The sequence below is a fragment of the Schistocerca americana genome, chromosome 1, assembly GCF_021461395.2.
Source record: "Schistocerca americana isolate TAMUIC-IGC-003095 chromosome 1, iqSchAmer2.1, whole genome shotgun sequence".
In the NCBI taxonomy this organism is placed as follows: domain Eukaryota; kingdom Metazoa; phylum Arthropoda; class Insecta; order Orthoptera; family Acrididae; genus Schistocerca; species Schistocerca americana.
In genome coordinates this window covers 647,983,161-648,008,982 of record NC_060119.1, presented here as the reverse complement: position 1 = coordinate 648,008,982, position 25,822 = coordinate 647,983,161, and the positions used below count along the sequence as shown (strand labels likewise).

The following is a 25,822-nucleotide window of genomic DNA, read 5'->3' as shown; positions in this document are numbered from 1 at the left end:
TTAATTTGTTTCTGATGTTTGACTGTACGAGGGACTTACCGGAAGTTATATATTTATGTTGAAAGTGAGAGTTTTATTGTGTATGAAAGTCAAATACATTGTTAATTGACGAAAAGCAAAGTTTGTATGTCTACTTATTTCATAAGTAGAAAGAGTGTAAAAATTCTTGTACCTAGGGTTATTCGATGGAGAAGAAGTCAGTAGTGTTTCCAGTTGGCGGATACCCAGTAAAGAAGCACTCCATTTTCAGGCCACGAGTGGTCTACCGGGACCATCCGACCGCCATGTCATCCTCAGTGGAGGATGCGGATAGGAGGGGTGTGGGGTTAGCACACTGCTCTCCCGTTGTTATGATGTTATTCTTGACTGAAGCCGCTACTATTCAGTCGAGTAGCTCCTCAATTGGCATCACGAGGCTGAGTGCACCTCGAAAAATGGCAACAGCACAAGGCGGCCTGGATGGTCACCCATCCATGTGCCGGCCATGACCAACAGCGCTAAACTTCGGTGATCTCACGGGAACTGGTGTATCCACTGCAGCAAGGCAAGTAAAGAAGAGTGGCTGCAAATTCCAAGTAAGTCACCTCGTAAAGAAGTGGAAGGTGGTTTGGGGGAATAAACCAAAATAACCCAGATTCACACTCACTTTTTAAGTTGGAAACATTAGAACGTGGTGACTTGTGTGAAAGGACTGAGAAAACAGGAATTTTAAGTCAAAAGCGAGAAAAGAAACTGTTACGTGTTGCCATAGCAACCAAACTTAATAAGACAAGGGAATTACTCTGAGAAATTGGAATATGTTCGAGTACTCAATGGAGAAAAAGTTTAATGGAAAAACAGTGAAGAAATGAAAAATTCACAATGATAAAAACAACAAAGAAGATTTTGACGTATTTGTCCAAGAAGAAATACGCATAGAATGTGTCAAGCAAGAAGATCCAGTGCGGGGTGTATACAGCTCTCACACACATCGCAGGGACGCAGACATACATTCAATGCTGCTGGCACCAGCTGCTGTTCACCAGTGCTGACCTGCCTCCTCCACATCCACTCAACTCTGCAACGCGAATTCTACGCCAGGTGAGCGTGAAAAAAAACTCGATTGCTTTAGTACAAAGTTGTAGAAGATACTATTGAGTGAACTTTTATTGGATCTAAGGCATATAAAAGTATGGAAAATATACAACAGGTTGGGGAAACTCAAGACCCAGCTATGGCCTTGAAAATTAGCAAAGAAGTGCCTGACTGGGCTGAGTTGATAAATTTAATTGAAGCTCAGAGTCTTGAGTTAAACTCATTAAATTCTCAATTAAATACCCAGAGTGAAGCTTTAAATGTTCAGAGGAAAACGCTAAATATTCAAACAACAAATTTAGGTTTGTTAAACGCCAAAGTCGACTCTCAAAGCAAAGAATTTAGTAATCTATGCAAAGGCGTGGGTGCTTCGAAGTCTGAGTTTGACACAATAAGAATTTAAAAGTAGGTTTAAAGAACGAGTTGACAATTTCTTTGACCACTCGTATAAATCATATGTTTACCGACCATAGTCAGAAACAGAGTAACACTTTTCAAGATTTATCGAAAATGTCCAGAACTTAACATTGAGAGCAGATGTAATAATGTAGAATCCGAAGTTACTGAAAAGTTAGGATCTTTTGAAAATGTGTACAATGTTAAGTATAATGATGTAAGGCAGGGGTTGAATCATTTGAAAAAGATTGTAGATAAGCATAATCAATTAATGCCAGTCATTCAGTTATAAATTACAAGTGTCAATACATGGGTAGATAATGTAGAAATAAATTTCAAAGAGAAAATGGCTAACTCTGATATTATAAATGTAATTAGTTTGGAAGAACAATTTGGAGAAATTGTAGATAGAAAGGTTACTGAGAGAATAACATCCGGAAACATATCGCCTATTCCTTCTTCTGAACTTAGTGGTACCAGGAACGGTATGGACGACCTGTGGAGAGAATTTAAGCATATCCAAGAGAAAGTTGAAAAAAGGGTAACTTCACCTAATGTTGTATTAACTGGTGAAGCGGTGACTAATTTGCAATGGATAGCTAATTCAGGGTTATCGAGACAGTTCCCTAAATTTAAGCTGGACAGAGATGTACATCCGACCCATTTCTTAAAAAGATTTAGCCAAGCTTTACCGAAAACTTGGAAGATTCCAAGAAGATCGAATTTGCTTTGGGGTACCTTCTAGGGAAAGCCTCAGAATGGGGAACAGTAAATATTGAGAATTTTTCCTCTTGGAGAGACTTTCAAAAGATATTTAAAGAGAAGTACTGGTCTGCCAGTGCTCAAGAAAAATTAATATCAGATCTATGGGACCCAAAATATTATAATACTTGGGGTGCTACAGGGAAATATTTCGATTGGCGTTTAACACGAGCAAAGTCTTTAGATAAGCCAATGGAAGAACAAGAAGGAATAGTACGTATTTTAATTAGACGATTGCCATTCTGTGCGAGAAAAGACTTTTGTGTAGTGGTTGGAAAATGATAAAAGAGTTGTTGTCTTTTGTTGACACACTTGATGCAATAAATAAGGACCGCAACGAAACTTTACACCAAAGTGAATGTTCAAACTATAAAATAAATAGCGGAAATAATTTTAAAAAACATGAGCCAAACTTAGCAAAAGTACACCAGCACAGTAAGAAAAGTTGTAATTACAATTATCAAAAGAAAGATCCACCTTCAAATTTAGATCCGTTAGCTTCTCAAGAATTTGTACCGAGTAACCATAAAACACAGAATGGGAATATAGTATCTCGTTTTGGTAACCAACTCAAAATTATAAAACACAGAATGGGAATGTAGTATCTCGTTTTGATAACCAACCCAAAATGAGTAGTAATGAGGAAAACGTTGTTCGACCTGGATCCAGGGCCAGGGCCCAGGTCGTGGAGATATATTAGAAGGCCTTATTCCATATAAGCATGTTAACTTTACACACAAAATACCCACAAAGGAATGGTTGCTACTTGAAGAACCAAGCTTAACTACTGATAACCTACGACCTATAATAGCAGGGACAGTGGAAACTTCAGAGATTAACACATTTATAGGTATGAGGAGAGGTATCACTCATCTCAAACGCATTTTTTAACTTGGTACAGGCTAAACAGCATTTACCGTTGTTGCCAGTGACTGGAATGTGTTTAATCGGGATAACGGGAACAAAAAGTAAACTTGTAAAATATGAAACTCAAGTGAACTGTAGTATTGGACATATGTTATTTCGTTAAACACTATTAATAGTAGAGAATATTAATAGAGATGGACAGTAGATGCTGGACACAATTTGTAACAAATAGCCACATTGGGGAACAAACAACTGAGTGTCAGTGTCTACGATTAACAGCTACAGCACAGTTATCACCAAAAATCGATAATGTGGATCAAGTAACACATCAAGCTGACATACAAGACAGAGTTAATGAATCCCTAATATTAACCATTCAATGAAGATGAGATTTGTATAAAATTTTAATGGAGTATGAAGTGTTGTTTTCTGATTGTCCAGGTAACATCAGCGACTGTATCTGTAAGTTCAAAATCAAAGGTGACACTCCATTCTTTTGCAAACCATATCCAATACCAGTGAGTTTGGAGGAAGCAAAGTTCCAGTGTAATGAATAATCCTCTGGTTGTGGTGAAGAAAGCTACAGGCAGGGTACAATTACTCTTAAGACGCTCGTACATTAAATTGACATATAGAAACGGAGAGGGATCGAGCGATTAATATTGACAAATTGTTATCCAAGTTTGAAAAGGTGCTACAAAGAGTAAGTAAGCATAACGAAAAGGCTGTAGAACCTCAGTACCAAGTCGATTACCTGGTTCTTATAAAACATCATCTTCACAACTCGACTCTGAAGAAAGAGACTCACAAGTTTTTCCAAAAATATGAGGGACTGTACCGCGTACAGATGGTGATCCATACTGAGACACTATTTTTAGTAGATCCCACAACTGGATTAGAGAAGGGGAGATACAATGTAAAAGATGTAAAATTGTATATCCCCCAGGGACGTTAACATTCTGAGTTAACGGGCGGAGTAACGACTGTCGGATCCCGAGTTGTCTTCGGTGTTTCATCCAAAATAATGTTCCTGCACTGAATTCCTTTGAAATCTAGAACTATCCTGTAATCTTATTGCTTAGAACACTGGGTATGACTATAAAATAGAGAACAACGAAAGAGAATCATAGAAAAAAGTGATATCTAGACGAAATAAACTGAATATAGTATTATATTTGTGGAAAATACAATATGATGTGACTAGCTTAGCAACTGTTATACCATAGTATATAGATTTTATATTTTGTATAGAGTATTTTATACCTTTTCTGAGATATGATATAGATGGGAGGGCTTGTATAAATTTTGAAAGGGGTGGGTATTGTAGCTAAAAGCATGATTTACAAGAACATATAAATCATGACTGATACAAACACACATCACACCTTTCAAACAACCCTCACAAACAAGTGTGCCTTATGTTTAATGATTTGCCGTTTCCATAGGATTGCTAGGATTTCCGTCGGGGACCTCAAAGGGTGAAAGTCGGAAGTCCGTTCTGTGGGGGATGATTTAACACCAGACCACCTCTGGCATCTCACTCAAGTACCTGAGGGTTAGGGATCCTAGGAAAGGGGGATTGAAAGGGTTTCCGGTCTTTGGAGCTATCTTCTTTCTCTTCTTCGATCCTAGCATCCACATCTATTTTTTCTTTTCTTGCCTCTCATTTGAGGACCTGTCTATTTTTCCCCTCTTTTCTCATTCACAAACTTCTAATCCTGAAGTCCTTCCTTCTTTCCGTGTTTACCAGAAACCTAAATCTTACCTTTAGATAAGAAGGCCGAAAAATCAGACGACATTCACACATATTCACTACACTTCTACACAAACATTAAATTACATAAGACAAAGCCTGTCATGATGTGAGAACCACCAGTTGTTGTAGGGGAAAATAGGTGTACATATGGAAATATGCACCCATATATAGACCGGTTGTACATCGAAAGTGCATAAGAAGAGGTGCACATAAACAAAGAACAGTGACAGTTCTAAATAGAGATTAAAATAGGCACAATGAACCCATGTGCAAAGAGAGACAAAAGCATATAAGTTTATGGAAGAAAAATGGTACATACGAACAACTATAAAGTAGTAATGAGTAATGGATAAATAAGAAAGAGGCGTGAGCAAAGAAAGAAAATGAAAGTAGGAAAGGAATTAGTCATATTGATCATTATGAAATGTCAGTGTAATAAATACTCTGATGAATTGAATGATAATGGGATGTAAATGGTATATGTAGACATAGTATCTATTGAAAATAGAGAAGTTGATAAGTAGAGGAAGACTCTAGGCAGTAAATGATATATTAAAGAATGAATGTGAAGCTTAAGATAGATTCATATCTTTACCAGAAGGTACTTAATTATGGTATACATAGAAATGTATACTAGGGTAATGAACCATGAGGCCTCCTCAGAAAGGATAAGGGGGACATACCCGGCATTCATTAAGTATAAAGGGCAGGCATACCTAAGGAATAGGTGCTGATCCTAGGAAAAGGGGACAGTATCATGACAAAAGTCACAAATTTTATAGGGATTATTCTGGGAAGTGTGAGTTCTATGAACAACTAGCATTATTATTTTTTTGGAAATAAATGAGTGTCAAAAGCACACTTTCATTTCATCCAGAGGTCCTCCAAACTACAAATAATGAAAATAGTGCACACTAGGAAATAGGTAGTACAAAAGATAGGACCAGAAAATAATTACTCATGTGTCATATACATCTGAAGTTTAGGATTGGGGCAAAAAAAGGAAATAAAGAAAAGAAAGAGTTCTCACAATTCCTAAATATTAGTAAAGCTGACTAAAACCACGAGTATATGCTCATGTCTTAATAACTAAGTAAAATAAGAAAAGGATAGAGAAACAGAAAGCGAAAGATTGTTCAAGAGAGGACAGAGAATTGTTATTGAAAGGAAATGTATGTATATAAACATATGTAAGAAATGTATACTGTTAATATATGAAATGTTGTTATGAGTGACATTATTTGCATAATGATTATGTATAAAATATTGCGTGTTCGATCTGAGGGGGGGGGGGATACGTAGTGATTTGAGAATTTCTGTGTAAATTCTAGAATCTCTCACCCTTCTGCCGTCTCCAACACACAATATTTTGATTATGAGTGAGGGATGGTAGAATCCTACCTAATGCGTGTCACATTTGTATGTGCAGGTTTAAAATCAGTCATGGAAAGAAAGTAGACAAGGCAGATGAATGGCACCGACAAGTATCTGTCGGGCAATCCATAGATGTTTTAGTGAGTGTGTAAGAAAGAACTATGGAGTTTATGTGCAGCTCTGCACGTATTGCATCACTGACTATTGTTACTAAAACAAAGACTGTTGAAAACGAACTCTTGAAAACTTTTGATGTAACCTTGCTATAGGCAAGATTTATTTTCTGTTTTATGTTAAGAAAAGTTATGGTATCAAAGCCATTAATTTGTTTCTGACGTTTGACTGTATGAGGGATTTACTAGAAGTTATATATTTATGTTGAAAGTGAGAGTTTTATTGTGTATGAAAGTCAAATACATTGTTAATTGGTGAAAAGCAAAGTTTGTACGTCTACTTTTTTCATAAGTAGAAAGAGTGTAAAACTTCCTGTACCTAACGTTATTAAACAGAGAAGAAGTCAAGAGGGTTTCCATCTGCCGGCTATCCAGTAAAGAAGAGTGGCTGGAAATTCCAAGTAAGTCACCTCGTAAAGAAGTGGAAGGTGATTTGGGGGAATAAACCGAAATAATCCAGATTCACACTAACACTTTAAGTCGGAAACGTTAGACTATCGCCCATCCCTGTTTTAGCCAAGACCAGTTGTTGTTCTTTCTTGAGCTCAGTTGTTTTATTAATCAGTTCAGTTCTTACTTGCAGTTGCATTTCATGTACGTGATATTGTTTATTGCCTTTGTTCTGCGTGCTGTCGTGATAGTTTCTAATTACGGATAAGTTTGTAACAAGAAAGAAGAAGAAAATCAGATTTTGATTCATCTGCTAACATTGTGACAAGTTAAAAATGTGTACGCACTACTATAATAGTCTAATTACCTATCTGTAGCTGTTTAAAGTTAGCACTGGACTTGTGGGTTTCTAAAAGATTTTTTTTCAGCGGGCTGCTTGAATTTTTCTGAGCCGACTGTGCTCTGCATTCCTCCTTCCCCGTTTCGTCCAAGATCTGTTGTCGTATTGTAATAACTGAAGCCAGCAGTTCAATGCACAATTGAATCTTAAAATATGTCAACATTCATGCACTAACAAATGATTGCACAGTTGAAGGAAAAACATTCAATGTCAGAATTCAATCATTTGTTGCGATCCATTTTATTTTCTTTTAAAACAGTGTACAACAACCAGTTTTTTCAAATTCTTCACCAACTTGGGGTAGCTCTGCAAGTTGGGCTGCTGAAAATGGTTTCCTGTGGTTTTCTTCCGAATATCTTTCTTTGTAGAAAGATTCCAATTCCATTAAAGATGTAGCCCCTCTCCTTAAATGAAAAGAGCTGCATTGAAGGCAAGCCGGGCATCTCTTTGGAGACTCCCAGTACTAAGACCCACATGATAAAGAAATAATAATCCAAATTATCCACATTTAGGCTCTTGTATTTGTCTGCTGGGACGTTCATTAATGCAAAAAATGCTCTTCCTTACATTGCGAGAAGTAAGGTTGAATTATTCTGGATCGTTTGCATTTTTGCCACCAAAAATTGTTCTAGCTTCTCTGTTGAACAGACATATTTTTATTCCAAAAGTCCTGTCATTAATAATCATGGAGTCCCAAAACATTAGCGCTCATCTGTTCCTGATCACTTCCTCAGTTCAAGTCCAGGCTGAAAGTAGATGAATGTGAAATGTCCTTGGAGGTTGAAGGGAGATTGGAGGTTGACCGCGTCTTAGTGGTATGTCAAAATACAGCACTCCTAAGAAATCAGATTATATCTCCGCTTCTTGAAAACTGGGGTCATTGTCAAGTAAAATAGTTAATCGTTCTTTATGGAAATTTCAAGAATAAATGAAAACGTGAGTCTTTTTTGAGGTCCTCTTTAACAAATCAGACCCCCATTTGACAAAATCCTGGCTATGTCCATGTAGAACAGGGCAGATCTGCAACAGAACTGGAGTAGGATGCCATGGTGGGTGTATCATACAGATCTTGCACCCAGTTCTCCACAGGGGTACGGGCCGTGTGGCAAGATGTTGGGAGTGGATGTGGCTTAAAGATAAACTAGGGCAGGTCCCTCTGCTCCCTGCATGGGTGGGTTTAGTTTGGATAGGCAACCCTTCAGGGAGCCCTGATAGGCTGTGGACCAGCTGCTTGTCTGCCCACATGTTAGCAGTTTCCCCACTCCTGCCCAACTGTGTCCTTGGGTACATGGCTGCCTGCTGGTTGTGGAAAATTTCTTTAGGAGAGGTGGGAAGGGTTTTCCTTATTTCCAGACTTGATAATTAGTTGAAGCTCTGACAAAGGAGATGGTTCAGTTGTTCCAGTCTTGGAAGATATTGGGTGATGGGAAAGATGCTCCTCTGCAACTGTTTGTGGTCAGACAATTAGTGGCAGATGTGGGTGTGGCATGGGAAAACTGTCTGCAGACTAGTTTTGGGATTAATCCCTGTCTGTAAAGGCTTTTCAATATACTACAGCAAAGGATTGTTCGTAACTGCAAATGCACTGTTCACTGGTGGCCAGACTATGTGGGAGTGACTTTTTGGTGTAGAGTGGATGGCAGCTATCAAAAAGCAGGTACAGTTGATGTTTAGTGGGCATTATATGGGTAAAGGTTTGGATGCGGACATTATGAGAGGTGAAAGTCAACAGTCAGACAGGTTGAGGGAGACCAGGTGAAGTGGGTGGGAGAGAAATTATTAAGGATTTGGAGGAATGTGGATAACAACTTGGTCCTGGTTCCAGATCATAAAGGAGATATCCATGAATCTGAACCAGACAAAGGTTTTGGTGTTTTGGGTGACTAGGATGGTTTCCTGTAGAACCCATAACAGTTTAACATAAGAGGGTACAACGTGAGTGCCCATGTTTGTGACACAGAGGTTTTTGTATATCTTCCTCTTAAGGGAGAAGTAGCTGTTTTTGATGGTGTAATTAGTAAGGTGTATAAGGAACGAGGTACTGGGATTGCAGCTGGAAGGGTGCTGAAAGAGGTAGCGTTTAATAGGGACAGGACCATCTGCGTGGGGGATGTTGGTGTATAGGTAGGTGGCATAAACAGTGATGATTAGGGACACAGGTGCATTTGCCTAAACTGTTCCATGAGCTGTTACTTTTACTCCCTAAATTATTTATATTCCACCAAGGACTTTCCATTACCATAAATATATATTTTTGTTATTAATGGCATGCTTGTTAATTATCTTCTAGGTATATATTGCTCCATCAACGCACGGCTCGCCATGAACTATTTACACCTTCAGCTGTTGGATCAAATGAGACACAGAAATTCACTTTAAGGCCTGTAGACTACTTCCTTAGCTCAAGCCGAAAAGTGGATGATGCTGTTGTAATGGGCTTACTGACACAGCTGAAAGAAGGAAAGTATTATCTGGAAGATACAACTGGAACTCTGCAGTTAGATTTGTCTGAAACTGTATCCTTTACTGATTGCTGTGAGACATGATAAATATAATAATAAATAATGCTCTACTTTAACTGTAGATGTTCTCTTGTTTTTAGTCTAAAATGTTTCATCTTTCTGACCAAGAGTAAATTTCTAAACATTTTCATTATCTCTGGTGTGCTACTTTCTGCATAATTTTAATCAGCACAGTGCTTTAGCGCCCATAAAAAATGTTGTTTTTTTCATTTATGGGTAAATGTCATTGACCACTGACTTTTGACAATAAGTTAAACAAAATTATGGCACAAGTATAAGCAATTAAGGGTTTTCAGCTTCTTTTATGTAGAAAAATTATAAGAACTGGAGTATTCTTGTAAGCATGTAATGTAACTGGGATTTTAACTTATGTTGACTTGCAACTGGAAAACACTGCAATTTTTCTTGACTGAAAGTGTGCCAGAGATATCATACTGGTTTACATGTAGAAGGCTGCTTTGTGCTGGCAGAAGGTTGGTATGAAGACAGAGTATTTCATGTAAATGGCATGGGGTTTCCACCACCAGAATCTTCTAGAATTAGCAGGTAATTATGAATGGAGTTTGTACTGAATCTTTAGGTTTCAGATGTGAGAAAAAAGGACCAGAGCAAGAAAATCACACAACTTACAAAGGAAATAAAGGAAAATAAACAGTGCACACAAATAGTGAGTAACTCTACATTTAGATAAAACATCTACACATAATAAAAACACTTGTGTATGCAAAGCTCTCAGATGATTGCTTGTATCGTCAAGGCAGATGAGCACAATTGAAGGAATTAGCAAAAGATTGTGGCAGTCTGCAATGTAGTAAGGATTAGTCTGCATATGTCATCTGTTGTACAATTGAATGCATCACAAGCTGGTAAAATATAATTCCACATGAACCACTAGAAAGAACAGTCTCTAGTTACATTTTTCAGTGGACTGACCCAAGGAAACTAAAATGCAAGAAAGTGTAAAATATAAGAAAGTATAGGCAACACTTTTTCTATCATTCAAAATGTCAAATGAAAACAATTTAAATTTTGCCTATTTTAAAAAATCTGAAGTAATTAATTGTTTTTGTTTCTTTCTAGCAGCAATTAGCTCTATTTTTCTCTCCAAAGTATACAAAGCATCAGTCACAAAGGCAGTGCTGAAACACGCAAACATTCGGGCTGGTTTCCCACTTTGTTGCAGTCGTGTAAATGCTCTAAATAAAACACGGTAGCAAAAGTCTTGTGTGAAACCACATTAAAAAGATATTCGTGTTCTAATGTGAGATTTATTATTGATAATCATTATAAAATTATGGTAAATAAAACTTGTAACACAATACTGGTTAGAACACTAAAGTTGGCAGTCTTTGTAAACCGAGAACAATAGGCAGGAAATCCACATGCTTGTTGCTACCAAAGTCACTTGGCTAAGGGAAGCCTTGGGTGAAAACCAGGGTGGCAATTGTCATCATGTTACGGAGTATCTTGAGGAGGAAAGTTAATGTCTAACGTCAGGTTGTACCAAAGTAAGATTGCATGCCTAGTATGGATTAGTGTATTTCGCGTGGAAGTAGCAGCGATTTGTGAAAACCCATTATAGAGATGGCTATCTTCAAAAGCAGTGTTTATTTGTATAAATGACTGTGAAATTAAATTAAAACAGTTATAATACAATGCAATGAGCAGAAGGAAGGTTACTACTAGAGTCACTGTCTTCAGATTGTGATTATCATTGAGACAGTGACTCAGTGTACTTTACCATTCTTCCAAATACTCCGAACTAACAATACAGGCAGCCGTGACCTAACACGCCAACAATGAAAATCTGGTTTACAGCACTAACGCTGCATTACATAATCAATAACTGACTTTGAGCAGGAATATGCTGCACTTTTGCAGAAATCTGTGTAAAAATCAATGTTAAAGGTATTGACAGCATCAAAGCAAACTTAAAATGCAGGAAACGTTGTAACACGGAATTGTTAATGATGGGATAGCATGGTGTTGAGAGAACAGGACTACCATTGGGACTGACAAAAACGATCTTAAAAGGCAGGAACAGAAAATTAATTTTACTGTAAAATGTTTTGTATGTTTGTGATGTCTTTGAATTTTAAAAAGCATATGACGTGCAACGAATCAAATTGCAATATAGCTCTATCTGTTTATTCATGCCTAGTTTTGTAACCTTAATTTTGATATTAATTGTCATGGCATAATTGTAAAACATCCTTCCTCTATGCATATTGAAAGTAATTTACTTTCCATGTAGAAAGAAATTTGTGATGTTTACCTTGAACATAATTATTTTAATAAATGGATGATGAAAAGTTTGGGTCACACACTGTCTGTCTTGTATGTATGTGTGTGTGTGTGTGTGTGTGTGTGTGTGTGTGTGTGTGTGTGTGTGTGTGAAGAAACATAGTCTTGAAAATGAAATGCTCACTTTTAGTAGACCAACAGCAGCAGAACAACTATGTCGTTAAAACTAAAAACTCGCAATTGGTCTGTATTCCCAGCTGACTAAGAATTATTCTCATCTACATGAATGCCTTAAGACAATATACTTACTCAACCTACGAAAACTTATTCAGGGAGTTAGTTTCACTTTAAATTAAGCAACATATAGTTGCAAAATGCATATATCCAGGATAGTTAACCTTCATCAAACAAGCAGTGTTGAATTTGCAAATCCTGATATAGAATAAAAGACGGTCAGCAGCTTTATTTAGGAACCAGTTAAAAGAAGATCCCTATGTATAAAATGTATTTTTATTTTATGAGGCTTTGTGTAAATGATAAGGTCAGTGAACATTTAATAAGATGGCAAGAATTAACTATGATGAAAAAGTGTTAGAAATTTGACTGTGAATTCAGAGTATGACAATAATATTAATAGATTGTAAAATAGGGCAATTAGGGATGATTCGTAAAGTTTTTTTGTAATAACTTTGCAACAATATTTTATTTAGTATTTGTATCCTATACTTTACAAAGACCTATTGTGAAGATAGTCGTTATGTATGGCAATTTTTGTCCACTACTCATAATAGAATTTGTATATTTTTTCATACCAATGTGTCTATTCATTCCCAGTAAAGGAGTCAACAGGGACAATGCCATTGTGGGCTTAATAGGAAGTAAATCAGGTCTTTAAAAGACAAATATAAATGAAATATTTTATTTCAACTAATAAAAATTACAGTAAATATTAAAAACTTATAAATACATTATGAAAAATACATACTTTTAGCAAGTGTTTTCACTGAACATATAATGCCCATTGTGGCACTTCAGATTTTGGAGAGTTGTTGCATCTGCTTTCTTGCATTCATACTAATCAGGTACGTTTGAGGGCGGAGTGAAAGGGGGGGGGGGATTTTAATCTGTTTTGTTAAGAAAAGTTCTAATGTACCTATCATCTGAAAATTTTCCCAAGACTTTTCATCTATGTGTTTTGATCTCTGTATTGTAATAAAAATTCACCTTGTCCCAGCTTGCTTCTAAGGAAAGACTTATTTATACCATTTGGTTCAGTATCTTCATCAGTGACATCATGGACACCATCAGTATCTTCCACTTCAGTATCAGAATATTCTTTGTAACTGCTCTTGAATTTGTCGAGCATAATACTTCGCCCAACAGGAACATTCAGCTTGTTTTATGGGACTTTTTGGCCATAATGTCTTCTTGATCATAACACATTTCTTTCAGAAGAATCCTTTTCATTGTCATTTTTGTCTTCAGGTTCAGGAGACAGCAAATCTAAGACTCTATTTCTGTTTAAAGGACATATGCCCACCTTATTAAATCGTGATTTTATATCGTGTTCTAGGGATTTGGGCATCATATGAAGTGCTCTTTTCGGAGGTGATGGAAAAATTCGTTCATCAGATGTATTAGCATTGGTTTGGGATTTTCAAGCACCTTACGCCAGTTCCATTTCATTGGCAGGAATAGTGCGATGTGTAATGGCCAAGTTGGGTGTGTGGAGTTCACTGGAAGACACACAAAAGTAATGTTGAGTTCTTCACATAGTTTTACCATGGCTGGAGACAAATATGAACTCAAATTATCACCTATAACAACATTTTTGCTCCTCAATTCTATGAGAAGAGGCTATAGCTCTTTGGAACCAGTCTAGAAAAATGCTTCTGTCCATCCAAACAGGTTTAATAAGGTTTTAGAAAGTTCCAGTTTTCACACCACAAGTCGTACAAATATGTAGTGATGTAAATGAAGTACGGAGGTAATAATTTTGCAGAGGCAGTAGCTGAAATTATTGCAAAATTATTACTGACACATTACTTTTACTTTGGTTCATTATTTGTTCTATGTACTAACAGTGTTTCTTTAAAATTAGTTCACATTGACCAATATAATCTCAAAGAGCTGTCTCATCCTAATTAATTATTGCACCTGATGAGCTGCCATTAACATATTTATCTGAGCTTAAAAAAGTAATATTCACAGTTTTTAGTGAAACGCCTCCCCAACTTCGCTTAATAAATTTGGCACATCCATTGTGACAGTTTTTCCTTCTGCCTGGTTTTTAAAACATTTTACAATTCTGCCGTCTTTTTCAAGGTAGTGTTTTACAAAATAACTTAAGTTAATAGCACTAAGTTGATATCCCCACTCATAGCACTTCACTAAACATCTAATAGCTTCATCTTCAGTAGCTATGGAAAGAACAGTTTGGGTGCCCTCCTTCTTAAAACTTATTTCACCTTGGTACCCATAATTTTTTGTTCATGTATCAAAAAAGCACTGATTTAGACATTTTGAACTGTTATCCATCTTTTCTTATGGTCATTCCTCTAGAAACAGCATCAGGAGCCTTCTTCATAGTGTCTTCATCAACAAGGTGATGACCTCCTTTTTTAATGCCTTAGCACTGTTTCATGTAGGTCTAACCTAAAGAGATGTATATTATCTAGGCCTCAGAATTATACAAGCATCAAGAAATGCTGTTTAAGTATATAGTATGCATGAGAATAAGAGTTCCTAAGGACAAAAATGGTACAGGAAATGACCTGACATTGTTTCCGAACCGTGTCCTTAATAACTCAATTTTCAAGTTATTAACATCCAGAAAAACCTTAAATATATATAAAAAATATGAATTTTAATACAAGTGCTATTAGTTTTTTAATGCCTTCACTCACCAAAAGATAGCAGTTCAGGAATTAAATGACTTCAGGCTGTAAACACAATCACTGCTTACTGTCACTGATATTTTAGAGATTCTAATTTTTAGAAGAAATGAACAACTGGCTAAACTATGTTGCCAGTGTAACATAAAAATTTTTGGACTAACGAATTCTTTTACAATGAGGATAACAGCGTACTTTGAAAGTAAGAGAAAGAAATTACATTGGAACTTTTTCCCAGGATTAGTCCCATTTCACGCTATTTTATACTACTGCTTGATAATTGACTTCATTTCACAATTTGTAATAAATGATGAGAAAAAGTATACCACAGCCTATAAGTGGGCATCATCCTAGCATTTATTGGAATAATTTGGCAGAACCCAAGTAAGGACGGATAAGGTTTCAAACTATAACATAGTAGTCATGTCCAGGTTCGCCGTTGGACTTTGTAGCACCATCAGATTATCCAAAAGAAATTGACAGTAAAAGCAAAAGATTTTTTACACTTTTAAGCATTCAGCTGGAATCAGCTTTCCCCTTCCAAGTTCTGTAGCTGGTCTAAGTGGACCTGCTCTGCATTGCCATAAGACTACTTCACATTCTGAAGAAGGTTCAGGACTGTAAGAGAGCTCTGAACTATGCAAGCTATTAAGTGAGGTAAATGTCTTTCAGTAACTCTTCTGTATTTTATAATATATTAGAATGTTTACAAATGTGGCTGGACAGGTCTGCTTTCAATCCACAATTTGCATAAATCGTTACATATAATAATTCCTGTACAGAATTTCAGAAAAGAATAATATTTTTGCTAAGCTGTATTCAACTGTTTCTGGGCCTTGTCATTATCGCCAGCACTTCTTGCTTTGTACCATCCAAGACATGGCCAAGCTGCGATGCCAAAGTGTCTCGACAACATTCTGTGCTCACACTTCTTTCACCACATCTGTACATACATCGTCAAACCACAGCGCACACTGTGGAAAGTTCTTTGCTCAAATATGCATAAACAATGTTTTTACATGCACAGCTTTCACCAGCTTGAGAGGAAGAAGTATAAGTGTAACATGCTATTCTGAATGAATGTGGTGTCGCACCACACCAAGTATTTAAAGGGTGTCGCACCACACCAAGTATTTAGAGGGTGCTACAGTTTTCATTTTCAGGTGCTATGAGCAATGGTCTCAGATGTGATTATAATGCTGTTGAAATCTAGACAACAGCGTGTTTATCTCCATTTGCTGTTACTTGTAACGGAGTTAATTCCCAATGCTGAGTGCTCCTTTATATGTGGTTGTTCATTTTCTCTGGGTTGCAGCATTCCATACTCTGCCTGTCTGCTTCCTCAAAACTCTCAACTCTGTTGGAGACAATGATTAGTAAGACTTTATTAAGTGGTTCTAGTTTGCTGCTTTGAAAAGACCACTTAATTGAAGATTCAGTTTGGTGTTTTGGTGAAGCTCTATACACCTTTCTTCAGCTGTCATAATGAACTGGCCACACCCAACATGCTGTACAAGCAAAGTATTTGGAGGCATAGTTTATCTTTTATTTTAAAAAGCTGACATTTTTGTTCTTGGGCATGATCCATATTGGACATCATGTTTATACTGGACTTGTACAAGTCAGGTCTGATCAAATGTAGTTATCAGAGTACCTACATCAGAATCAAGTCCTTGCATGGAAAGAACCCAATGGAAATTCACAACATATCAAGAGAGGTGTGTGCAGATAGTATAGTGGATAGTAGCACAGTATCACTGTGATCTGCTTGTTTCCATGAAGGTTGGGTAAGCACTGAGGACAATGCAAAAAGTGGAAGGCCATAAACTGCAACAGACAGTTTATTATTAAAGACATTTTGAGGGAGGTTCACCAAAAAATATGAAGAAATTGCATATGATGCCAAAATATCTGTCACTTCAGTTTAAAGAATTATAACTGAAAAGTTGCTGCAAAATGGATTCCACAGGATATGGGTGAAGAGCAGAAAGAAGGGCACAAAGGAATCACAGAAGAATTGCTTCATTGTTATCAAACAGAAGGAGCACAGTTTCTAAAATTTTATAAATAGGATTGTTGCCCTTGAGGAAATATAGATATGAGATTTCGAGCCGGAACTGAAGTCTCAGTTCCCTCCATAGAAAAGTTCCAACTCTCAATGCCTGAACTGATAATAATCTTGGTGTATTTCATGAATGGAGTCATAGCTGCAAATAGTGCCCCACGGGATCCATGTAACAGGCCCGTACTGCAGGTCGTTTCTACAAGAGAAGACCTGACACGCTTGCAGCCGCTGTCCTCTTTTTGCACAATAATGCAAGACAGCATATTGCCTTACCAGTGAGAGAAATGCTCAACAAATATGGATAGGAAATACTTCCCCACCCACCATACAGTCCTGATGTGAGCACACCAACTTTGATTTAATTCCCAAATCGAAGGAACAACTCCAATGGAGAACTTTTTGATAAAACTGATGAGTCATCCAGTGAGGTGACCCGAGTAATTAGACAGTTCAACAATGAAGGTGCCCTCTCCAGAATACGGAAGTTGCCAAACATTGAGAAGTTGTCATAAGCAAAAATGGAGATTATATAGAAGGTATTTTGCAAAATAAATTATTTTCTTCAGTTCTACCTTACAGGGTGCGAAACTTCTGAAATGATCCTTGTATATCAGCCCTTGATTATTTTTTTCTGCTCTTGTCTCTAACACAGCAAGAGTCGTTTGCTACACTGCCTCTCTTTTTGTGGCTCAGAGTGCTCATTACTTTGTAAAACAATTTTAGGCATTGTAATTCTTTAGTGTTGCTTTCTCTCTGTTTGCCATAATCCTTGTGCACCAGGGCATTCAGTGTGAAATCCCTCTGAATGGATGGTGAAGGTTTGATGTACAGAGCTGAAGTTACAGTCTCACCATTATCCAATAGAAACTGTAACTATTGGAGCTTCTGTTAAACAGCACATCGTGAAAAAGTAGGTGGTTCTCTTTCTGTAGTCCAATTGTTAACATTATACAATTATTAGGATGGAAGGAAGTGAGAAATTGCAAGATATACGAGGGTGGTGTGAAAAGTTCTCAGAATCACCATGAGAGGTCAGCACTAATGTAATGAGTTGTTCATGTGATATTCATTGGGCTGTTGCCTGTAAACACGTGCCACGTCAGTGCTCTTGGAAGAGAGCTGCGGTGGTGACGTGGCTCTGTTGTTTTACTCGCATAGTGATTTGTGAAGATGGAAAAAATCGAGATTCAAGCAGTGATTAAATACTTTGTAAAGAAAGGTACAAAAGCAAAGGACATTCATGCCGATTTCCAGAATACGCTAGGGGACTCTGCTCCTTCATATTCAACTGTTGCCAAGTGGACAAATGAATTTAAATTTGGTCGGGAGAGCTTAGATGATGATCCGCGTAGTGTCTCTACTCCAGAAATCATTGCAAAAGTGCACAAAATGGGCAAGGAGGATCGCCGATTAAAAGTGCATAAAGATGCTCGTGCTAGCCAGATGTCATTTGAAAGGGTATATCACATTTTAATTGAAGAATTAGAAATGAAAAAATTATCTGCAAGTTGAGTGCCATAACTCTTGACACTGGATCAAAAAAGCATGAGAATGGACATACTGGAACAATGTTTGGCCCGTTTTAGGAGAAACAAACAAGGTTTTTTTCCGCCGGTTTGTGACCACAGATGAAATTTGGGTGCACTACTATACCCCAGAGACAAAACAACAGTCAAAGCAGTGGAAACATGCTGATTCTCCGCCACCAAAGAAAGCAAAGACAATTCCTTTGGCAGGAAGGGTCATGGCTGGACCTTGAATTTTAGGTAATAACCTATGTTGTTCCTCATTAAATAAAGGCAATAAAAGTTTTACTTAAACGAATTACACAAATTTACGATCGAAAACGCTAGTTTTATAGCACCTAAAAATACCTAATTTCAGGTTAGTACCTGACTGTACCTAAATTTTAAAAAATACAATTAAATAAAATTTTTTATGACTAACATTCTCTCGTGGTCTTCCCAGCTAAGAATTACACAAATATTTTATTTAAAATCGTCATTTTATAGTACCTAAAATGCCTAATTTCATGTTAGAACCTGATTGTACCTCATTTTTTAAAATCCTAAAAATACCTAATTTCATGTTAGAACCTGAAAGTATCTAATTTTTAAAAATCCAGTCAAATAAAATTTGTATGACTAAAACTACTCTTCTGGTCTTATCATCTACTTAGAAAACAGTAATTGAATGATAACCGGTTTGTTTGCACACATAAACGCCAATCGTGAGTGAGACGAAGACAGCATACACAGCCCGCCCTGCTCCGCAGAGTGTTGTTGCTCACTGTGTATCGTCAAATGGGCCGGCAGGGCACTGAGGAGCCTTGTGATCTGCCTCTGGCGCCTCCATGCCCTGTTGGAACAGCCTGTTTAAAACACCTGCACTGTCTTCAGTCAGTCGGTCAGCGTGCTGCTTGGATGTAGTGAAATATTTCGCAGTGACAGTGTATTTGTGGAATGTGAAGCATGCCGAAAGTAGGCAACACCAAATCATCTCTGATTCGTCAGTGGTTACAAGAATTTCCTGATTTCTCTTCAGATGGAAGAGTTATTCCCTGTAATGTGTGCAACAAAGATGTAAGTAAAATGTTAACCTTTTATCTTCTATGCCCACTCAGAGAACAGTAATGCCACTGTTTTTCCCAAGTTCATTTTGACCAGTGACATGGGAATGCAAAAATATTGTTTCTAAACCCTTAATGTTGATTAATTTTGCCAAGCAGATCTCGTACATAAATTCTTCGACAAAGTATTTCTCATTTCTTTTTGTTTTAGGTACGTTCTGAACAGAGGTCGCATTTAAGTCAGCTTGTTTGCTGGAATTTAAAACCAGGGAAATTTAAAAAATAAATCAAACTTGAAACAAAAGTTTGTGACTAAACCAAAAGCGACAAACAAAAATGAACTTCATCTTGACCTGTGTCGAGCCATTGTTGCAGCAAACATACCATTAAATGCAGTTGAAAATAGCCAGTTCAAAAGTTTTCTAGAGAAATACTGTCACCGAAGTATTCCATCAGTATCCACACTGAGAAAGAGCTGTTTAAATACTTTATATGAAAATACATTGAGCAGGATAAGGGAAGATATAGGCGATTCATACATGTGGATCTCTCTGTCCATGAGACAACTGACAGACAAGGTCAATATGTGGTTACTTTGAATGTTGGAAGGTTAAATCCTGACACTCGCTCTGTACCTCATCTGATCAGTAGCAAGGAGCTAAAAAAGACTAACCAGGAAACAGTTCCTCACTTTCTTAATGAAGCCATCAAATAATCCTGATCTAATAGAGAGCGTCATGACGGATACAGGGATTAGTGAACACAGTCATTGTAGCAAGGCTCAAAACGATATCAACCAAAACCACTAAAAATAAACACAAAATATATGTATTTAAAACAGCAGATAAAAATTCGCTTGATGCCTTCCTAAGAGAGAGTCTCCATTCCTTGCAAGCTAATTATGTAAGTGTAGACCAGATATGGTTCAAATTCAAAGATACAATATCAACAGCAATAGATAGATTCATACCGCATAAGTTAATAAGAGACGGGACTGACCCACCATGGTACACAAAACACGTCAGAACACTGTTGCAGAAGCAACGAAAAAGCATGCCAAATCCAGAAGAATGCAAAATCCCCAAGACTGGCTAAGTATCATGGAAGCTCGAAATTTAGTGCAGATGTCAATGTGAGATGCATTTAATAGTTTCCACAATGAAATATTGTCTCAAAATATGGTAGAAAACCCAAAGAGATTCTGGTCGTATGTAAAGTACTCCAGTGGCAAAAAACAGTCAATACCGTCACTGTGCGATAGCGATGGAAATGTTACCGATGGTAGTGCCACTAAAGCGGAGTTACTAAATACAGTTTTATGTAATTCCTTCACGAAAGAACACGAAGTAAATATTCCAGAATTCGAAACCAGAACAGCTGTTAGCATGAGTGACATAAAAGTAGATATCTTAGGTGTTGTGAGACAACTCAAATCACTTAAGAAAGGCAAGTCTTCCGGTCCAGATGGTATACCAATCAGGTTCCTTTCAGAGTATGCAGACACAATAGCGCCTTTCTTAGCAGTCGTATACAATCGTTCACTTGACGAAGGGTCTGTTCCTAAAGACTGGAAAGTAGCACAGGTCACACCAATATTCAAGAAAGGAAATAGGAGTAACTCATTGAATTACAGACCCACGTCACTGACCTCAATTTGCAGTAGAATTTTGGAGCATATACTGTACTCGAACAATATGAATCACCTTGAAGAAAATGCCTTATTGATACATAACCAACACAGATTCAGAAAATATCATTCTTGTGCAACACAGCTAGTTCTTTATTCCCATGAAGTAATGAGTGCTGTCGACAAGGGATCTCCGATCGATTCCATATTCCTAGATTTGTTGATACCATTCCTCACAAGCAACTATTAATCAAATTGCATGCATATGGAGTATCGTCTCAGTTGTGTGACTGGATTCGTGATTTCCTCTCAGAAAAGTAACAGATTGTAGTGATAGATGGTAAATCATCACGTAGAACAGAAGTGATATCTGGCATTCCACAAGGTAGTGTCATAGGCCCTCTACTGTTCCTGATTTATATAAATGATCTAAGTGATAATCTGAGCAGCTCCCTTAGGTTGTTTGGAGATGATGCTGTAATTTACCATCTGGTACAATCATCATACAATCAATTCCAACACCCAGGACTGACCACCCTCTGCACAGTGGCTGACATCTTATTAGGTAAATCAACAGAACATGAGGGTGCACACCTAATGTCATCGTTTAAATATGCTCCGGTGACATCTGTTTGCGTGTATCGCTCATTCTCGGCATTTAAGATGTTATTAACAGACAGGAGATGCAGTTTCTCAATGGAAAATCTGGAGAAAGTGTTAGTTATTTACTGTGACTGTAATTATGGACATAGACAATAATATAATGTGGAGTTTTGTCAATCTATTTATCTTTCTGGACAATAAAGTGTCATATTTTGGTCACCTATTTTCTAATTTTTATAAACTATTTTGTAAGTGATAGAACCTATTTTAAGTACCTAATTTACAATTTTTAGAATCTGAAAGTCCAAGGTCTAGTCATGGCATCAGTGTTCTGAAATGCGAAGGGGATTCTAATTTGTAAATGATCTCCCCACTGGGCAAACAATTACTGGAGAATACTATGCTAACGTGGACAAATTGCAACAAAAAATAATGCGAAAGAAGGCCAGATTCAGCAAGGAAGAAAGTCATCACCCATCAAGACAATGCGCGCTCGCACACGTGCCGTCACTATGGCAAAATTACGTGAACTAAGGTATGAATTGTTGCCACACCCGCCTTATTCACCTGATATGACTCCGTCACACTTCCACCTCTTTCCAAAACTGGAAATTTTTCTTGGTGGACAAAGATTTACTTCAAATGAAGAACTGATAGCCAGAGTTGATAACTATTTTGCAGACCTGGTGGAAACTCATTTTCGAGATAGGATCAAGGTACTAGAACGTCAATCTACAAGAAGACTACATTGAAAAATAAAAAAAGTTTCAGTGATGTAAGTACTTTTTTCTATTCCATTCTGAGAACTTTCCAAACCACCCCCGTATTTTAGACCAATAAGACATGATGCACTAAAAAGATTTGGTTCTATTATTTAGGACCATATAACAAATATGTTGTTGCACATTGATACAGATATGTTTATTCGAAATGTTTCATGTATAAATTTCGTAACTGGTGAATAATGTCCATTGCTGACCAATAGGCTTTTCGAAAGTATTTTTCATTGAATAGGAAGTAAGTTGGCATGATGTTGCGAGTGTAGTTCAGGGAAATTTACAGCTGGCTTTACAAATTGGTACCAAGGAGTCACTTAAAGAGTAGCACATAAAAAATTACTGTAATATGTGTTCAGAACATTGTTCTGAAGATATTGAATGCGTAAGTGTGGTAACTCTGTTATAAGTAAGTACTTTAAAAGCTCATATAGCTGTGTTGGTAAAACTGCTCATGATCCAAAGCTTCTTTGTGCAGCCTGTCTGCCAACCAATTTTCCTACCTGTTTGTAGACAACATCATAACATTTATTGGCCCTTGGATGATCTTATAACCTTAGAACTGCTCTTGTCTGCTGATTGAATTTTCTTGGTTCTCTTAATGCTGATAATCGTTTCATTGATATGTTAAATTTCAGTATTCACATTTTGGGAGAACTTTGAGAACATTTTCAGCCACTTCCAGTGAGATCAAAGCTGGATGATACACTCTGCCATTAGTGTATTGTGGTGCAGACTTAGTTTGAAGAATAATACAATTTGGTACTTTGCTGCAATCAGGCATGTACAACATGCCTGAAGTCAGCTTTCATGTGTCAGTCAGAAAATGCTGAGCAAGTGAATCTTGAAAGTAACAAGATTGTGTCTTGGTCCTTGTCCTCTGTTTCAAGTATTTGGTATGAAAATGAGTGATAAACACCTTCATGGTGTGTCAAGATAAGTGTATAGTTGTTCATATTCCACCCACATGGAGAGGGATGAGTGTAACGTGTAAGGGCTTTCAAGACAAGCGAAATACAAGAGAAAGTTAAAAATATCTTCCACTGCTTATTCTTTGCAACTTTGTTGTGTTCTTACCACAGAGAAGATAATTTTAGTATGCTTCTGATTACTGGTGATGCATTAGTGGTACCATGTTGACCATTTCGTGGCAGTCTTGTATGAATAACATTCATTCAAATAGATTGTCACAATGCATTCTATCAGAGCTGCCTCTTGCTCAGTAAAGGAAGTGATGATTGTGTTAAAGGAACTTCAATAGCAGAAATTCAAAGTGTTCGGCAAATAATATACCTCGCTATTTCAAGAATTTTGAGGGTAGTGAAACTGTCTTGCAAGAATGTTGCAATAAGCGAATATGATGTTGCAGTAAGCGAATATGATGATCTGGTAGGTGTTAATCAGAAAGTTTTGTTGACTAGGCAAACAATGCTATGATGGTAGTTAAGGGTATAACTCATAAAAAGAAACTATCAAATTTCTTCTTCTCCTGTCTATTGTGCAATCTGCGTATGGTTGCTATCAGTATCAAATAAAGTTCTGAAGGTGAAGACAGTTGCTTCTCTTATATTTCACCCTAATTCCAAAAGAAACGTCAGAGCCAGAAAACTTTTATGTTAGCTGGCTCTAACTGTAGAAACTTTCGCTTTTATATTCAAGCGTTCTCTCTCTCTCCTAACCACCATGTTGGTAATAACTGATAAATATATGAGGTATCTATATCTGTACTGTGCAAACCACTGTGAAGTGATTGGCAGAGAGTACTTCCCATTGTACCATTATTAGGGCTTCTGCCAGATACATTCACATGTTGTGCACTCGAAGAGTGCATATGTTCCTGCTGTAATTAGGCTTATCTTGTCTTGGCATTTCCTACATGAGTGATACATAGTGGGTTGTAATCTACACTTGATAATTTTGACTGATTGTCTCTGGGTACTATCGGTCACATTTATACACTCCTGGAAATTGAAATAAGAACACCGTGAATTCATTGTCCCAGGAAGGGGAAACTTTATTGACACATTCCTGGGGTCAGATACATCACATGATCACACTGACAGAACGACAGGCACATAGACACAGGCAACAGAGCATGCACAATGTCGGCACTAGTACAGTGTATATCCACCTTTCGCAGCAATGCAGGCTGCTATTCTCCCATGGAGACGATCGTAGAGATGCTGGATGTAGTCCTGTGGAACGGCTTGCCATGCCATTTCCACCTGGCGCCTCAGTTGGACCAGCGTTCGTGCTGGACGTGCAGACCGCGTGAGGCGATGCTTCATCCAGTCCCAAACATGCTCAATGGGGGACAGATCCGGAGATCTTGCTGGCCAGGGTAGTTGACTTACACCTTCTAGAGCACGTTGGGTGGCACGGGATACATGCGGACGTGCATTGTCCTGTTGGAACAGCAAGTTCCCTTGCCGTTCTAGGAATGGTAGAACGATGGGTTCGATGACGGTTTGGATGTACCGTGCACTATTCAGTGTCCCCTCGACGATCACCAGTGGTGTACGGCCAGTGTAGGAGATCGCTCCCCACACCATGATGCCGGGTGTTGGCCCTGTGTGCCTCGGTCGTATGCAGTCCTGATTGTGGCGCTCACCTGCACAGCGCCAAACACGCATACGACCATCATTGGCACCAAGGCAGAAGCGACTCTCATCGCTGAAGACGACACGTCTCCATTCGTCCCTCCATTCACGCCTGTCGCGACACCACTGGAGGCGGGCTGCACGATGTTGGGGCGTGAGCGGAAGACGGCCTAACGGTGTGCGGGACCGTAGCCCAGCTTCATGGAGACGGTTGCGAATGGTCCTCGCCGATACCCCAGGAGCAACAGTGTCCCTAATTTGCTGGGAAGTGGCGGTGCGGTCCCCTACGGCACTGCGTAGGATCCTACGGTCTTGGCGTGCATCCGTGCGTCGCTGCGGTCCGGTCCCAGGTCGACGGGCACGTGCACCTTCTGCCGACCACTGGCGACAACATCGATGTACTGTGGAGACCTCACGCCCCACGTGTTGAGCAATTCGGCGGTACGTCCACCCGGCCTCCCGCATGCCCACTATACGCCCTCGCTCAAAGTCCGTCAACTGCACATACGGTTCACGTCCACGCTGTCGCGGCATGCTACCAGTGTTAAAGACTGCGATGGAGCTCCGTATGCCACGGCAAACTGGCTGACACTGACGGCGGCGGTGCACAAATGCTGCGCAGCTAGCGCCATTCGACGGCCAACACCGCGGTTCCTGGTGTGTCCGCTGTGCCGTGCGTGTGATCATTGCTTGTACAGCCCTCTCGCAGTGTCCGGAGCAAGTATGGTGG

The 25,822-nt window shown here is 38.2% G+C and overlaps 1 protein-coding gene across 2 annotated transcripts in view; it reads left to right on the top strand.

Moving 5' to 3' along the window:
• The window catches only part of LOC124607933 (DNA polymerase epsilon subunit 2), a 133,785-nt gene that overhangs the window by 97,541 nt on the left and 10,422 nt on the right, over positions 1 to 25,822 (top strand). For both annotated transcript variants that reach the window (XM_047139946.1, XM_047139945.1), the window contains exons 4-5: positions 9,483 to 9,708; positions 10,139 to 10,260. In XM_047139946.1, coding sequence (XP_046995902.1) covers positions 9,483 to 9,708; positions 10,139 to 10,260 — 348 coding nt within the window. The remainder of the gene's footprint in view (positions 1 to 9,482; positions 9,709 to 10,138; positions 10,261 to 25,822) is intronic.